General features: G+C 46.0%; 1 protein-coding gene across 2 annotated transcripts in view; it reads right to left on the minus strand.

The window, feature by feature from the left end:
* LOC119966513 (leucine-rich repeat-containing protein 37A3-like) overlaps positions 1-14,525 on the minus strand; it is a 194,650-nt gene that overhangs the window by 91,017 nt on the left and 89,108 nt on the right. For both annotated transcript variants that reach the window (XM_038798328.1, XM_038798327.1), the window contains 2 exons: positions 10,896-10,967; positions 10,729-10,809 (listed from right to left, as the gene is read on the minus strand). In XM_038798328.1, coding sequence (XP_038654256.1) covers positions 10,729-10,809; positions 10,896-10,967 — 153 coding nt within the window. The remainder of the gene's footprint in view (positions 1-10,728; positions 10,810-10,895; positions 10,968-14,525) is intronic.

Raw genomic sequence — 14,525 nt, forward strand, 5'->3', positions numbered from 1 at the left:
AGGTATGACTACAAACCGGTACAGTGTTGTGATCCCAGTTGATGTTATAACTAGACGGGTAGATCTAAGAATGGAATCCTGACTCAAAAAACTGTAACTTGTACTTTTTTTTAGAAAACGTGGGGAAACAGAGGTGCAGGACTGCCAATTATTTTTTAACAAGAAAAAATATTTATTAAACATGAAAAGCTTGATGATAATACAATACTCCATTACACACCCCTTAGCCTCACAAAGGTATACAGTTTTCAAAAAATAACACCCAACTCTGAACCATATGGCCGATGCCACTCGTGGATTTCTCTCTCAATCGCCCTGATGATTGTCATATGCGAATCTCCAAACGCCACTCCCAAAAGGACATGCTTAAAAAAATTTCTTTCAAAAAACATTTTCCATAGCATCAAGAATCCAGTCCGGGTTTTGCAACTATCCTTTCAAACAAAGCTTCCGCTCCACAAGGAATACAGCATCAGGTTTTCGACGTCTCCTTTCAGCTTCCTTTATATTTAATTGCAACATGCAACCAAAGTTCTATTAAACACAGATACTCAGGGCCCAAAAGAATGTGTTTGCTTCAAAAACTGGAAATAAGGACACCTAACCTTATGACTGCTTCAGGTGTGTGGCCTGTCTGCAGCCAACCTCATCAGCTCTTCTCTTCCCTAGTCTTGATGTAGAGATGCTGGCGTTGGCACAGTAAGGAGTCTTACAACACCAGGTTAAAGTCCAACAGGTTTGTTTCGAATCACTAGCTTTCGGAGCACTGCTCCTTCCTCAGGTGAATGGATCAAAACTTCCCTAGTCTGACTTTGACTTCCATCAACAGTATCCTGTTCTCTAGGCAGTTCCTCTTTTTTCCTTTTTACTTCAATATTCTTGGAGCTTCTTTTCCATTCCTTTGTTTTCAGAACTAATGGTCTTTTAGTTTCTCTGGAGCTTGCTTTCGTGCACCTTTCTCCATTGTATGGCTTTTTTTGCTTCTGGCAGAGCTCTTGCTTCCTCGCCCCAACTTCTATAAATCCAGTTAAAACTAAGCTCAAAATGCATTCCTACCCTAACGATGCCCCTGATTACTAAGCAATGATTTTATACCTCTCCCAGCTTGTTTACTTTTCACACCATAACCCTCTCTTAGCACGATAGAAGCATAGGCATGGTTGACCAAACTTCCACACATTGTGTAGCATGAATCTAACTGTAAGTTTACCCTTCTTTAAACAGAAACACTAAATTAAGCCCACTTAAATCTATACCTTACTTCTAAAATTTAACAATACAAATATAGATCACTTAAAAATACCTCTGTTTGTCCGGTGACGGCGGGCAGGAGGCAACCGCGCAACGGAGGGCTCCCGTTATGGAACGGCATTGTCGGGGCTTTAAGCCCGCTCCCAGGCTCCATGGACGCAGAAAAAGCAGGCAGAAGGCACGTAGAAGCCACACAGGAGGCACAGCAGACGATGATGTCCAGGATCAGCAAGAAGACGGTCGTTAAAAAGGCAGCTGAGGGTCCGTCGGGGAGTGGAGAGGTCACCACGGGGTCACCTAGGAAAATGGAGGCTGGAGCACCAGGGGAGGCTGCATTGCACGGCTGAAGAAATAACCAAGGTGATGGCTGCAGAATTCGAAAGGTAGTTTACAAAACACTTGGAGGCGATGAGGAAGGAGATGAGGGAGGTTTTGAGTGTGCTGGTGGAGGAGGCGATTTCCCCGGTGACGATGGCGGTGGCAGGTGCAGTGGCGGAGGTGCGGGCGCAAGGTGAGGCGCTGAAGGAAGTGGAGGAGACATTATTGCAGCACAGTGATCAACTTACCTCGATGGGGAAGGAGATGCGGAAGGTTATGGAGATTAACAAAGATCTGCGAGGGAAAATGGAAGACCTGGAAAACAGATCCAGGCGACAGAATTTGAGGATTGTGGGGCTGCCCGAAGGAGTTGAAGGGCCGAGGCCGACTGAGTATTTTGCCGCTATGCTGGCGAAACTAGTGGGGGAGGGGGAGGATCCATCCCGATATGAACTTGATCGGGCTCATCGGTCGTGGAGGCCTGTACCAAAGGCGAGTGAGCCGCCAAGGGCAGTGACTCTGTGCTTCCGTAGGTACAGTGTGAAGGAGAAGGTCCTGTCCTGGGCCAAGCAGAAGCCGGTGGTGCAGTGGGCTGGAGCTGGTATACGTGTATACCAGGACTTTACGGTGGAGCTGGCGAGGAGGCGGGCGGCATTCAACCGGGTGAAGAGGGCATTGTATATCCAGAGAAACGGAGGGTGACTTATAAGGTCAAGGACTTTTATTTTGGAACAGCGGAAGCAGCGGAGGAATTTGCAAAGGCAGAAGGACTGTGGCAGAACTGAGAAATTGAGAAATGGCCATGTGCCGATGTAACCGCAGGACTGTATTTTCTTCTTTTTTGATTCACTGCATGCGGTTGTGTGAGCTAAACGAGCCAATGTTGTATTTACTTGGACAAGGGAAGTGGGGGGACTTGCAGTCGAAGTAAGGGCTCTTTGGGGTGTAGGTGGATATGCGGGGTGTGTGTGCTAAAAGGGGATTTCTGGGCTTTCCTGGGGCCGGGCAAGGGGAAAGGGACCCGGGCGGGGACCTCCGCGCTGGCCGGTTTAAACCGGCCAGTGAACGGGAGTGAGGTGGGGGGAGGGGCTGCGGCCATCGGAGACTGGCAGAACAGTGTCCAAGTGGTCTAGCCGGGGTGGAAAGTTGGGGGGAAGGAACCGAGGTTGGGGGGAGGAGTTTTACATGAGGCAGTGGATGGGACGAGTTGGAGGGGGGGTGTTTAAAACTCTTGGGTATCACGTACGGTATTCTTTCAGAGGTTGGACGGCGTTGAGTGTGTGTGTGGGGGTGGGAGGGGGGGGAAGCGGATCCTATAGTGACCATGGGCGGTCCCAGACTCCTTTTTTCTTTTTTTCCTTTGTTTTCTGTTTCCACCGTGGGAGGATTTGCTTTATTGGATGCATATCTTGACAGGTGGGCCGTTGTTTGGGGTGGTGGGAGGATGGGATCGTTGTTATTGTTAAGGGGATTGATTTTGTATTTGTTACCGTTTACTGTTTGTGGGCGGGGTGTAATTTTTGGAGGAAAATGTGAAAATGGAGAATAAAAACATTTATAAAAAAAAACCTCTGCTTTCCTGACAGTCCGATTCCCATTGACTTCAACCTGTCAGAGCTCATTTGATGCCAGACCTTGCCAAATGGACAGCCACTCATCTCCCCTCTTGATTGAAGCTCTTTTGTCCATGTTTGCACTTTGACTGTAATTAGGTCAAAAGCTGAGTGGCCCTGGCGGATCACAATCTGAGCATCGGTGAGCAGGTTAATGCTGCGCAAGTTCCATTATAGTACTGTTGATGACACTCTCCATCACTTTTTCAAGGATCAAGGGTAGGTTGATGGGGTGATATTTGGCCTGAACGGGTGTCCTATGTTTTGTAGACAGGACAAATCTGGGCAATTTTCCACATTGCCGGGTAGATGCCAGTGTTGTAGCCGTACTGGAATAGCTTGGCTAAGGGTGCAGGTAGTTATTGATTCAGTACAATTACCAGTATATTGTCAGGGCTTATAGCCTTTACAGCATCCTGAACTTGCAGCTGTTTCTTGATAATATGTGAAGTGAATTAAATTGGCTGAAGACTAGCATCTGTAATACCTTGGACCTCAACGGGAGACCAAAATGAATCATACTATTATAATTTCTGGCTGAAGATAGAGGCAAATGCTTCAGCCTTCTCTTTTGCACTGAAGTGCTGGGCTCCGTCATTATTAGGTATGAGGATATTTGTGGAGCCTCCTCCTTCCATTAGTTGCATGATTGTTCATCACCACTCATGACGAGATATGACAGGTCTGCAGAGCTTAGATTTGGAGGTTGTGTCGCTTAGCTCTGTCTATCACTTGCTGCTCATCTTTCTCTTCTTAGGCAGTCCCTTGGGTTTGAGGAATGCCAGCTCTATGGAGGTAGCATCCCAACGCCAGCCCGGGATGGAAGGATCAATGGATGAAAAAAATAGGCTACAGGAGGAAATCCGGCCCCTGTGGCCACACAATTTCTCTGCATGAGCTTTCCCCTTTATCAGTGAGCCACGTGATTTTCTACATTTTAAAAAAATTACCAGTTGTAGGCTCCCAGGTCTTCTGCATTCCTCAGCAATAACCACTTATCCTGTTGGCGCAGCTGAGTATGTCATTGGGCTGGCAGCATGAGGAGCTGACAACCACCTTAATTGGACGGAAGGCCCACAAGGTGGCCATTTAAAGGTCAACATGGCAAATTGCCCAGCAGGTCCTGCTGCCAGCAAGTGCATGCTTGAGAACCACTTTCACCTTGATGTTAGGGTCCTGAAGCCGAGAGTAAAATTCAGGGATAAGTAACTGAAAAATACACTCAGACAAAAAGTTTCTGGAGCGCCAAGATTTTCCTATTAAGAAAAATAAACCTAGAGAACTTGGGTGCAGACTGGCAACAACAGCTTCACAGGGACAACATTTGATACTGTGCCACAAATAAGGAGATATTCGGCTTGGGTCGGTTTAGCTCAGTTGGCTGGATAGTTGGTTTGTGATGCAGAGCAAGGCCAACATCGCAGGTTCAATTCCCATACTGGTTGAGGCTATCCATGCAAGTCCCGTCTTCTCAACCTTGCCTCTCGCCTGAGGTATGGTGATCCTTGACTTAAATCACCACCAGTCAGCTCTCCCCCTCAAAAGAGCAAAGCAGCCTATGGTCATCTGGGACTTTTACTTTATTCGGCTTGGTCAAAGTGGTAGTTTTTAAGGAATATCTTGAAGGGAGAAAGAGGCAGAGAGGATTAAGGAGGGAATTATAGGGGCAGCACAGTGACATAGTGGTTAGCACTGGTGCCCCATGGCGCCGAGGACCCGGGTGTGTTTAAATTCATTTTTAAAAATTGAGGTGTTGTCAGACTAGGAACCAAGGTAGGTCAGCGAGCACAGGGATGATGGTGAATAAAACATGGACAAGTTAGGATACAGACAGCAGGATTTTTAATCAACTACACTACTTTTTTTAAACTTAAGAGTACCCAATTTTTTTAAAATTTAGAGTACCAATCCACCTACCCTGCACATCTTTGGGTTGTGGGGGTGACATCCACGCAGACATGGCGAGAATGTGCAAACTCCACCCGGACAGTGACCGGGACTGGGATCAAACCAAGGTCCTCGATGCTGTGAGGCAGCAGTGATAAGCACTGCACCACCGTGGATGGACTAAACTTTATGGAGAATGGAAGGTGCAAGGCCGGTCGGGAAGACAGCCAAGAAGTACCAAAGGCATGGACGAGGGTTTCAGCAGCAGATGAGCGATAGTTAGGGTGGAGATGTTTTGGAGGTTGAAATAGGTGGTCTTGGGCAGCACGGTGGCACAGTGGTTAGCATTGCTGCCTACGGCGCTGAGGACCCGGGTTCGAATCCCGGCCCTGGGTCACTGTCCGTGTGGAGTTTGCACATTCTCCCCGTGTCTGTGTGGGTTTCGCCCCCACAACCCAAAGATGTGCATGTTAGGTGAATTGGCCACGCTAAATTGCCCCTTAATTGGAAAAAATAATTGGGTACTCTAAATTTATTTAAAAAAAAAAAGAAATAGGTGGTCTTGATGATGGCATAGATCTGTGGTGGGAATCTCATCTTGGGGACAAATACAGAACTAAGGTTATGAACAGTGTGGTTCAGCCTCAGACAGTTGCCAGGAAGAGGGATGAAATTAGTAGCTTGGGAACAATGCTTAGAGCAGGAACCAGGGCCGTGATTCTCCCCTACCCGGCGGGGTGGGGGGTCCCGGCGTGTTGGAATGGCGTGAACCACTCCGGTGCCGGGCCGCCCCAAAGGTGCGGAAGTCTCCGCTCCTTTAGGGGCCAAGCCCTTACATTGAGGGGCTAGGCCCGCGTCGGAGTGGTTCCCGCACCGCCGGCTGGCGTGAACGGCCTTTGGCGCCACGACAGCCGGAGCCGAAAGGACTTCGCCGGCCGGCATAAGCTGACGTCATCCCGGCGCATGCGCAGTGGAGGGGTCTCTTCCGCCTCCGCCATGATGAAGACCATGGCAAAGGCAGAAGAAAAAGAGTGCCCCCACGGCACAGGCCCGCCCGCCCGCCGATTGGTGTGCCCCAATCGCGGGCCAGGCCACCGTGGGGGCAGCCCCGGGGTCAGATCGCCCCGCGCCCCCCCCAGGACCCCGGCGCCCGCTCACGCCGCCTGCTCCCGCCGGTAAGGTAGGTGGTTTAATCCACGCCGGCGGGAGAGGCTTGTCAGCCCATCGAGGGCCGGAGAATCTCCGCGGGAGGCCCGCCGACCGGCACGGCGCGATTCCCGCCCCCGCCGAATCTCGGTTGGTGGAGAATTCAGGACACGGCGGGGGCGGGATTGACGCCGGCCCCGGGCAATTCTCCGACCCGGCGGGGGGTGTCGGAGAATCCCACCCCAGAACAGTGTTGCTAATGTTCATTTGGAGGGAAATTCTACTCATCCAGCAAGACAATGCATTACAAATCTGCTGTGCATAAATATGCTCAGGAGTTCAATTAGCTTAAATTATTTCAGCATACCATGACAATAGCTAGTAGTTTACATTATTTGTCTAGCCGGGGCCACCTACTTGCAGGATTGTGTGGAGTAGAGTGGTTACTTTTCCAGGCTCAATTGGCCAGTCTACCTGGGTAACTAATAGTCAACAGTGTTCGAGGCACTGGATGCCAGCCTGTCCTGAACCTATCACAGAGAATTAACTCAGTTTCGTAAGATTATATAGCATATATGGCACAGAAACAGATCATTTGCCTTCAACAGTACATGCCGGTGTGCTCCACCTGAGCCTCTTCCATCTTTTCTCATATCAATCTAATATTGCAATTCACAATTCCCTTCTCTTCCTACACTTGTCTAGCTTCCCTCTTCAGGCATCTATAATATATACTTCAACCACTTCCTGTGGTAGCGGGTTCCAGGTTATGACGGCATTTTGGGTTAAGAGGTTTCTTCCGAATTCCCTATTGGATTTCCTGGTGTCTATCTTATAATGATGGCCTCTAGTTATGCTCTTCCCCACAACAGGAAACATTCATATTTCCATCGCTAAACATACGACCATGGAGCTACCTTGCCTTGAAGGGACACTTACTGGTCTTGCTTCAAGAAATGTATTCTGATTTTTGAGCGACAGCTATAAAAGCTATAAATGTACATATAAGCTATAAAAAGTTAGCAAGGCCTTTTTATATCCAGATGTTATTGTGGTTACATGCTAGCTATAGAAATTGTGAACACACCACAGAAAAGTGAACATATTTAGACTACATTTATAATCAACAGAAAGAAAACTATTTTTGTTTAACTGTCTCATCAAAATGCCTGCTGGCACTGTGTAGACTTACAATAGATGGTGCACTGCAAAGTACTGAAGGGTTGATGCTAACATTGGAACCACACACATTGCTTTTAGTATGAGAAAACTAACACCCAAAATCACTCTTGTTCTGATGGGCACCTTTGTGTGCAGCTGCATCAAGATGTGCTTGGACCCTTGGTACCAAAACACCAAGCGTTACTACATGTCTAGTTTCTACCTGGCTCCAGTGCTGCAAAAGATGTGTGTGGCCACGTTGCTGTCAAATGCTCCATGCAGTTGGACCATGCCACACCACCTATCCCTCATAGAAAAGTTTATGCAAAAAAACAGCTTTTATCACAAGTCCATCAGGCACTGGTCTGCACAGGCCCTGCGAGAAAAGAACATGATAGATTGCGTTGGATCGTTCCCCGAGCAAACTGTCAAAGTCATTTGGTAGAATGCCTCATTGCCATAGCTTTCAAACAAGCACCAAGAAGTACTTTGGCCTGTGAAGAGAAAGGCCCTCCACACAAGATTCTTCCTACATGCCCCGAGACTCAGCCCCTTCGCATGTTGACCAACCCCGAGGTGGCTGTAGTGGGGAAGAGACCTCGTCTACTTCCTTGCAGAATGTGCCTTTGAAAAAATGGTTTGGAGATGCAGTAGCTTCTATTGAGGCTCATCCCTAGCAGAAATGTAAAGCAAGAATCTATATTCTATGAGGTTTTTCCAGGGATACACACCAAGATAACATCAGTTGCACTGGATGACCATTAACTTGGTGAAAGATGCTGTTTTGTTTGGTCTGCCTGAAATGCGGCATTCCAGTGCAAAGAGTTGTCCTCGACTGAGGTGTTACATACCGGCCCATTCTAAGGTCCAGGATTACGTGAAGGACACACAAAAGCTTGGGGCAGCCAACCTAGCTGTGATGGTGAATGGTTGCTGTCTAAAGCCTTGATAAAGCATTAAAATTAGTGTAAACCTGCTTGGGCAATATGCCTGACATGGGATTCACTTTGTGAATATCAGGAGTATTGAAATTTTATTGAGGCATCTGAAAGTGGAACATGCTGTATGGAGTTGCACAGAGAACATTAGAACATAGAACATTACAGCGCAGTACGGGCCCTTCGGCCCTCGATGTTGCGCCGACCCGTGAAACCATCTGAAGCCTATCTGACCTACACTATTCCATTTTCATCCATATGTCTATCCAGTGACCACTTAAATGCCCTTAAATTTGGCAAGTCTACCACTGTTGCAGGCAGGGCGTTCCACACCCCTACTACTCTCTGAGTAAAGAAACTGCCTCTGACATCTGTCCTATATCTACCACCACTCAATTTAAAGCTATGTCCCCTCATGTTGGTCATCACCATCCAAGGAAAAAGACTCTCACTGTCCACCCTATCTAACCCTCTGACTATCTTATATGTCTCTATTAAGTCACCTCTCAGCCTTCTCCTCTCTAACGAAAACAACCTCAAGTCCTTGACCCTTTCCTCGTAAGACCTTCCCTCCATACCAGACAACATCCTAGTAAATCTCCTCTGAACCCTTTCCAAAGCTTCCACATCCTTCCTATAATGTGGTGACCAGAACTGCACGCAGTACTCCAGGTGCGGCGGCACTAGAGTTTTGTACAGCTGCAGCATGACCTCGTGGCTCCGAAACTCAATCCCCCTACTGATAAAGGCTAGCACACCATATGCCTTCTTAACAGCCCTATTAACCTGGGTGGCAACTTTCAGGGATTTATGTACCTGGATGCCGAGATCTCTCTGTTCATCTACACTACCAAAAATCTTGCCATTAGCCCAGTACTCTGCATTCCCGTTACTCCTTCCAAAGTGAACCACTTCACACTTTTCCGCATTAAACTCCATCTGCCACCTCTCAGCCCAGCTCTGCAGCTTATCTATGTCGCTCTGTAACCTATAACATCCTTCAGCACCATCCACAACTCCACCGACCTTCGTGTCATCTGCAAATTTACTAACCCATCCTTCTGCACCCTCTTCCAGGTCATTTATAAAAATGACAAACAGCAGTGGCCCCAAAACAGATCCTTGCGGTACACCACTAGTAACTGAACTCCAGGATGAACATTTCCCATCAACCACCACCCTCTGTCTTCTTTCAGCTAGCCAATTACTGATCCAAACCGCTAAATCACCTTCAATCCCATACTTCCTTATTTTCTGCAATAGCCTACCGTGGGGAACCTTATCAAACGCCTTGCTGAAATCCATGTACACCACATCAACCGCTTTACCCTCATCCACCTGTTTGGTCGCCTTCTCAAAAAACTCAATAAGGTTTGTGAGGCATAACCTACCCTTCACAAAACCGTGTTGAGTATCGCTAATCAACTTGTCCTTTTCAAGATGATTATAAACCCTATCTCTTATAACCTTTTCCAACATTTTACCCACAACCGAAGTAAGGCTCACAGGTCTATAATTACCAGGGTTGTCTCTACTCCCCTTCTTGAACAGGGGACAACATTTGCTATCCTCCAGTCTTCCGGCACTATTCCTGTCGACAAAGACGACATAAAGATCAAGGACAAAGGCTCTGCAATCTCCTCCCTGGCTTCCCAGAGAATCCTAGGATAAATCCCATCTGGCCCAGGGGGCTTATCTATTTTTACACTTTCCAAAATTGCTAACACCTCCTCCTTGTGAACCTCAATCCCATCTAGCCTGGTCGATTGTACCTGAGTATTCTCCTCGACAACATTGTCTTTCTCCAGTGTAAACACTGACGAAAAATATCCATTTAACGCTTCCCCTATCTCCTCTGATTCCACACACAACTTTCCACTACTATCCTTGATTGGCCCTAATCTTACTCTAGTCGTTCTTTTGTTCCTGATATACCTATAGAAAGCCTTAGGGTTTTCCTTGATCCTATCCGCCAACGACTTTTCGTGTCCTCTCCTCGCTCTTCTTAACTCTCCCTTTAGGTCCTTCCTGGCTAACTTGTAACTCTCAAGTGTCCTAACTGAGCCTTCATGTCTCATCCTAACATAAGCCTTCTTCTTCCTCTTGACAAGTGCTTCAACTTCCTTAGTAAACCACGGTTCCCTTGCTCGACAACTTCCTCCCTGCCTGACAGGTACATACTTATCAAGGACACGCAGTAGCTGTTCCTTGAAAAAGCTCCATATTTCGATTGTACCCATCCCCTGCAGTTTCCTTCCCCTTCCCATCCTATACAGTTGAATTTTATTACACTTGCTGTTATTTTGAAGTTGAAACGCTCAGAAATGTACTTTTACAAATTTTATGAGTAAGGTATATTTTGGGGGGAAAAAACTGGAAAAAGACAAAGATGCTTATAGTGTTAAATTACTTACAAGACCTTCAAGGAAGGTAATCCGTGCTTTGTCCGAAAGAGATCCCTTTGTATTGCATATAAATGGTTGTTGCTGATATCACTTTTGAAAGAAAGGGTACATTTTAATATGCAGTCTTTTGTATCAAAACATGGTTTAATTTGTTTTTGTGTTTTAATTTAACTTACATGAGTTCAATTTCTGGAGTAGGCTGGAACATATAGTCTGCAATAAACCTTATCTGATTATAAGATAAAAACCTGTGATGTAAAAAAAAAAGAACATGAAGGAATATACAGTTCCATAAACAGGTGGCTCTTTAGCCCACTGCATAAATACCAAGATCAAAAAGACATGATTAGCATTTAAATACTTCAACCAGATTAGGAAGTTCAAGGTCAGTAAAGAGGTAGCAACTAAAACCAGTAAGGTACTAGATAATAAACTCATTGTGACTAAGGGGAAGAGTAGACAGGGAAGAGATGATGGACGCAAAGGGACAGGTGGCCTGAGGGGCATTTGTTTTAATGCGAGAAGTGTAGCAGGTAAGGCAGATGAATTTAGGGCTTGGATTAGTACCTGGGTATATGATATTATTGGTATTGCTGAGACTTGGTTGAGGGAAGGGCTAGATTGGCAACTAAAAATCCCAGGGCATAGATGCTTCAGGAGATATAGAGAGGGAGGTAAAAGGGGTGGAGGAGTTGCATTACTGGTCAGAGATGATATCACAGTTGTGATTAAGGAGAGCACGATGGAGGATTTGAGCACTGAGGCAATATGGATAGAGCCAAGAAATAGGAAGGGTGCAGTAATATTGTTGGGACTTTATTACAGGCCTCCCAAAAGCGAGCTTGAAGTAGAGGTACAAATATGTAGACAGATTATAGAAAAACATAGGAGCAATAGTGTGATCGTGATGGGAGATTTTAATTTCCCCAACATTGAATGGGACTCATGTAGTGTTGGAGGCGTAGATAGAGCAGAATTTGTAAGGAGCATCCAGGAGAGTTTTTAGAGCAGTATGTAAATAGTCCAACTCGGGAAGGGGCCATATTGGACCTGGTATTGGGGAATGATCCCGGCCAGGTGGTTGAAGTTTCAGTCGGTGATTATTTTGGGAATAGCGATCGCAATTCCGTAATACTCATGGACAAAGACGAGAGTGGTCCTAAAGTGGTCCGAAGGAAGAGTGCTAATTTGGGGAAAGGCCAAGTGTAACAAAATTCGGCAGAAGCTAGGGAATGTGGATTGGGACCAGCTGTTTAAGAGTAAATCCACATTTGAAATGTGGGAGTCTTTTAAGGAAAGGTTGATTAGAGTGCAGGACAGACATGTCCCTGTGAAAATGAGGGATAGAAATGGCAAGATTAGGGAACCATGGATGATGGGTGGAATTGTGAGACTAGCCAAGATGAAAAAGGAAGCATACATAAGATCTAGGCAACTTAAAACCGATGAAGCTTTGGAGGAATATCGGGAAAGTAGGACAAATCTCAAACGCACAATAAAGAGGGCTAAAAGGGGTCATGAAATACCTTTGGCTAACAGGGCTAAGGAAAATCCCAAAGCCTTTTATTCGTATATAAGGAGCAAGAGGGTAACTAGAGAAAGGATTGGCCCAATCAAAGACAAAAGAGGGAATTTATGCGTGGAGTCAGAGGAAATGGGTGAGATTCTTAATGAGTACTTTGCATCGGTATTCACCAAGGAGAGGGACATGACGGATGTTGAGGCTAGGGATGGATGTTTAAATACTCTAGGTCAAGTCGGCATAAGGAAGGGGAGGTTTTGGGTATTCTAAAAGGCATTAAGGTGGACAAGTCCCCAGGTCCGGATGGGATCTATCCCAGGTTACTGAGGGAAGCGAAGGACGAAATAGCTGGGGCCTTAACAGATATCTTTGCAGCATCCTTGAGCACGGGTGAGGTCCCGGAGAACTGGAAAATTGCTAATGTGTCCCTTTGTTTAAGATGGGTAGCAGGGATAATCCAGAGAATTATAGACCTGTGACCTTGACGTCAGTGGTAGGCAAACTGTTGGAGAATATACTGAGGGATAGGATCTATTCACATTTGGAAGAAAATAGACTTATCAGTGATAGGCAGCATGGTTTTGTGCAGGGAAGGTCATGTCTTACAAACCTAATAGAATTCTTTGAGGAAGTGACAAAGTTAATTGATGAGGGAAGGGCTGTAGATGTCATATACATGGACTTCAGTAAGGTGTTTGATAAAGTTTCCCATGGCAGATTGATGGAAAAAATGAAGTCGTATGGGGTTCAGGGTGTACTAGCTAGATGGATAAAGAACTGGCTGGGCAACAGGAGACAGAGAGTAGTGGTGGAAGGGAGTGTCTCAAAATGGAGAAGGGTGACTAGTGGTGTTCCACAGGGATCCGTGCTCGGCACACTGTTGTTAGTGATATACATAAATGATCTGGACGAAGGTATAGGTGATCTGATTAGCAAGTTTGCAGATGATACTAAGATTGGTGGAGTTGCAGATAGTGAGGGGGACTGTCAGAGAATACAGCAAAATATCGATAGATTGGAGAGTTTGGCAGAGAAATGGCAGATGGAGTTCAATCCAGGCAAATGCGAGGTGATGCATTTTGGAAGATCCAATTCAAGAGCGGACTATATGGTCAATGGAAGAGTCTTGGGGAAAATTGATGTACAGATGTATTGAATACAAGAGTCGGCAGGTCATGTTACAGTTGTATAGGATATTGGTGAGGCCACATTTGGAATACTGCATGCATTTCTGGTCGCCACATTACCAGAAGGATGTGGATGCTTTAGAGAGGATGCAGAGGAGGTTCACCAGGATGTTGCCTGGTATGGAGGGCGCTAGCTATGAAGAAAGGTTGAGTAGATTAGGTTTGTTTTCGTTGGAAAGATGGAGGTTGAGGGGTACCTGATTGAGGTCTACAAAATTATGAGAGGTATGGACAGGATGGATAGCAGCAAGCTTTTTCCAAGAGTGGGGGTGTCAATTACAAGGGGTCACAATGTCAAGGTGAGAGAGGGAAAGTTTAAGGGAGATCTGCGTGGAACGTTTTTTACGCAGAGGGTGGTGGGTGCCTGGAACGCTTTGCCAGCGGAGGTGGTAGAGGTAGGCACGATAGCATCATTTAACATGCATTTAGACAGATATATGAACGGGCGTGGAACAGAGGGAAGTACATCCTTGGAAAATAGGCGACAGGTTTAGATAAACGATCTGGATCGGCACAGGCTGGGAGGGTCGAAGGGCCTGTTCCTGTGCTGTAATTTTCTTTGTTCTTTGTTCTTTGGACACAAATGTGTTTGAAGAATATGACTGGTCTATAAAATAATGAGAGGCATAGATAAGGTAGATTGTAAAGATATTTTCCCACAGGTAGAGGATTCTAAAACTAGAGGACATAGATGTAAGGTGAAAGGGAGAGATACAAAAGAGTCCAGAGGGGCAATTTTTTCACATAGGGTGGTTAGTGTCTGGAACAAGCTACCAGAGGCATTGGTAGAGGTGTGTACAATTTTGTCTTTTAAAAACTATTTTGACAGTTATATGGAAAAGATGGGTATAGAAGAATATGGGCCAAATGTGGGCAATTGGGACCAGCTTAGTGGTAAAAATTGGGCGGCATGGACAAGTTGGGCCGAAGGGCCTGTTTTCATGCTGTAAACCTCTATGACTATGATCGATATCACTTTCCTTTCCAATAGAAGCAACTCACAAATTCATAGCTCAGAGACAAATATTACAGCTAACATGGTGCAATCATAGAAGGGATTTCATAGATGGAGAATTAATTTCTAAATTTATGTACCT

This window comes from Scyliorhinus canicula, chromosome 5, assembly GCF_902713615.1.
Source record: "Scyliorhinus canicula chromosome 5, sScyCan1.1, whole genome shotgun sequence".
Lineage (NCBI taxonomy): Eukaryota > Metazoa > Chordata > Chondrichthyes > Carcharhiniformes > Scyliorhinidae > Scyliorhinus > Scyliorhinus canicula.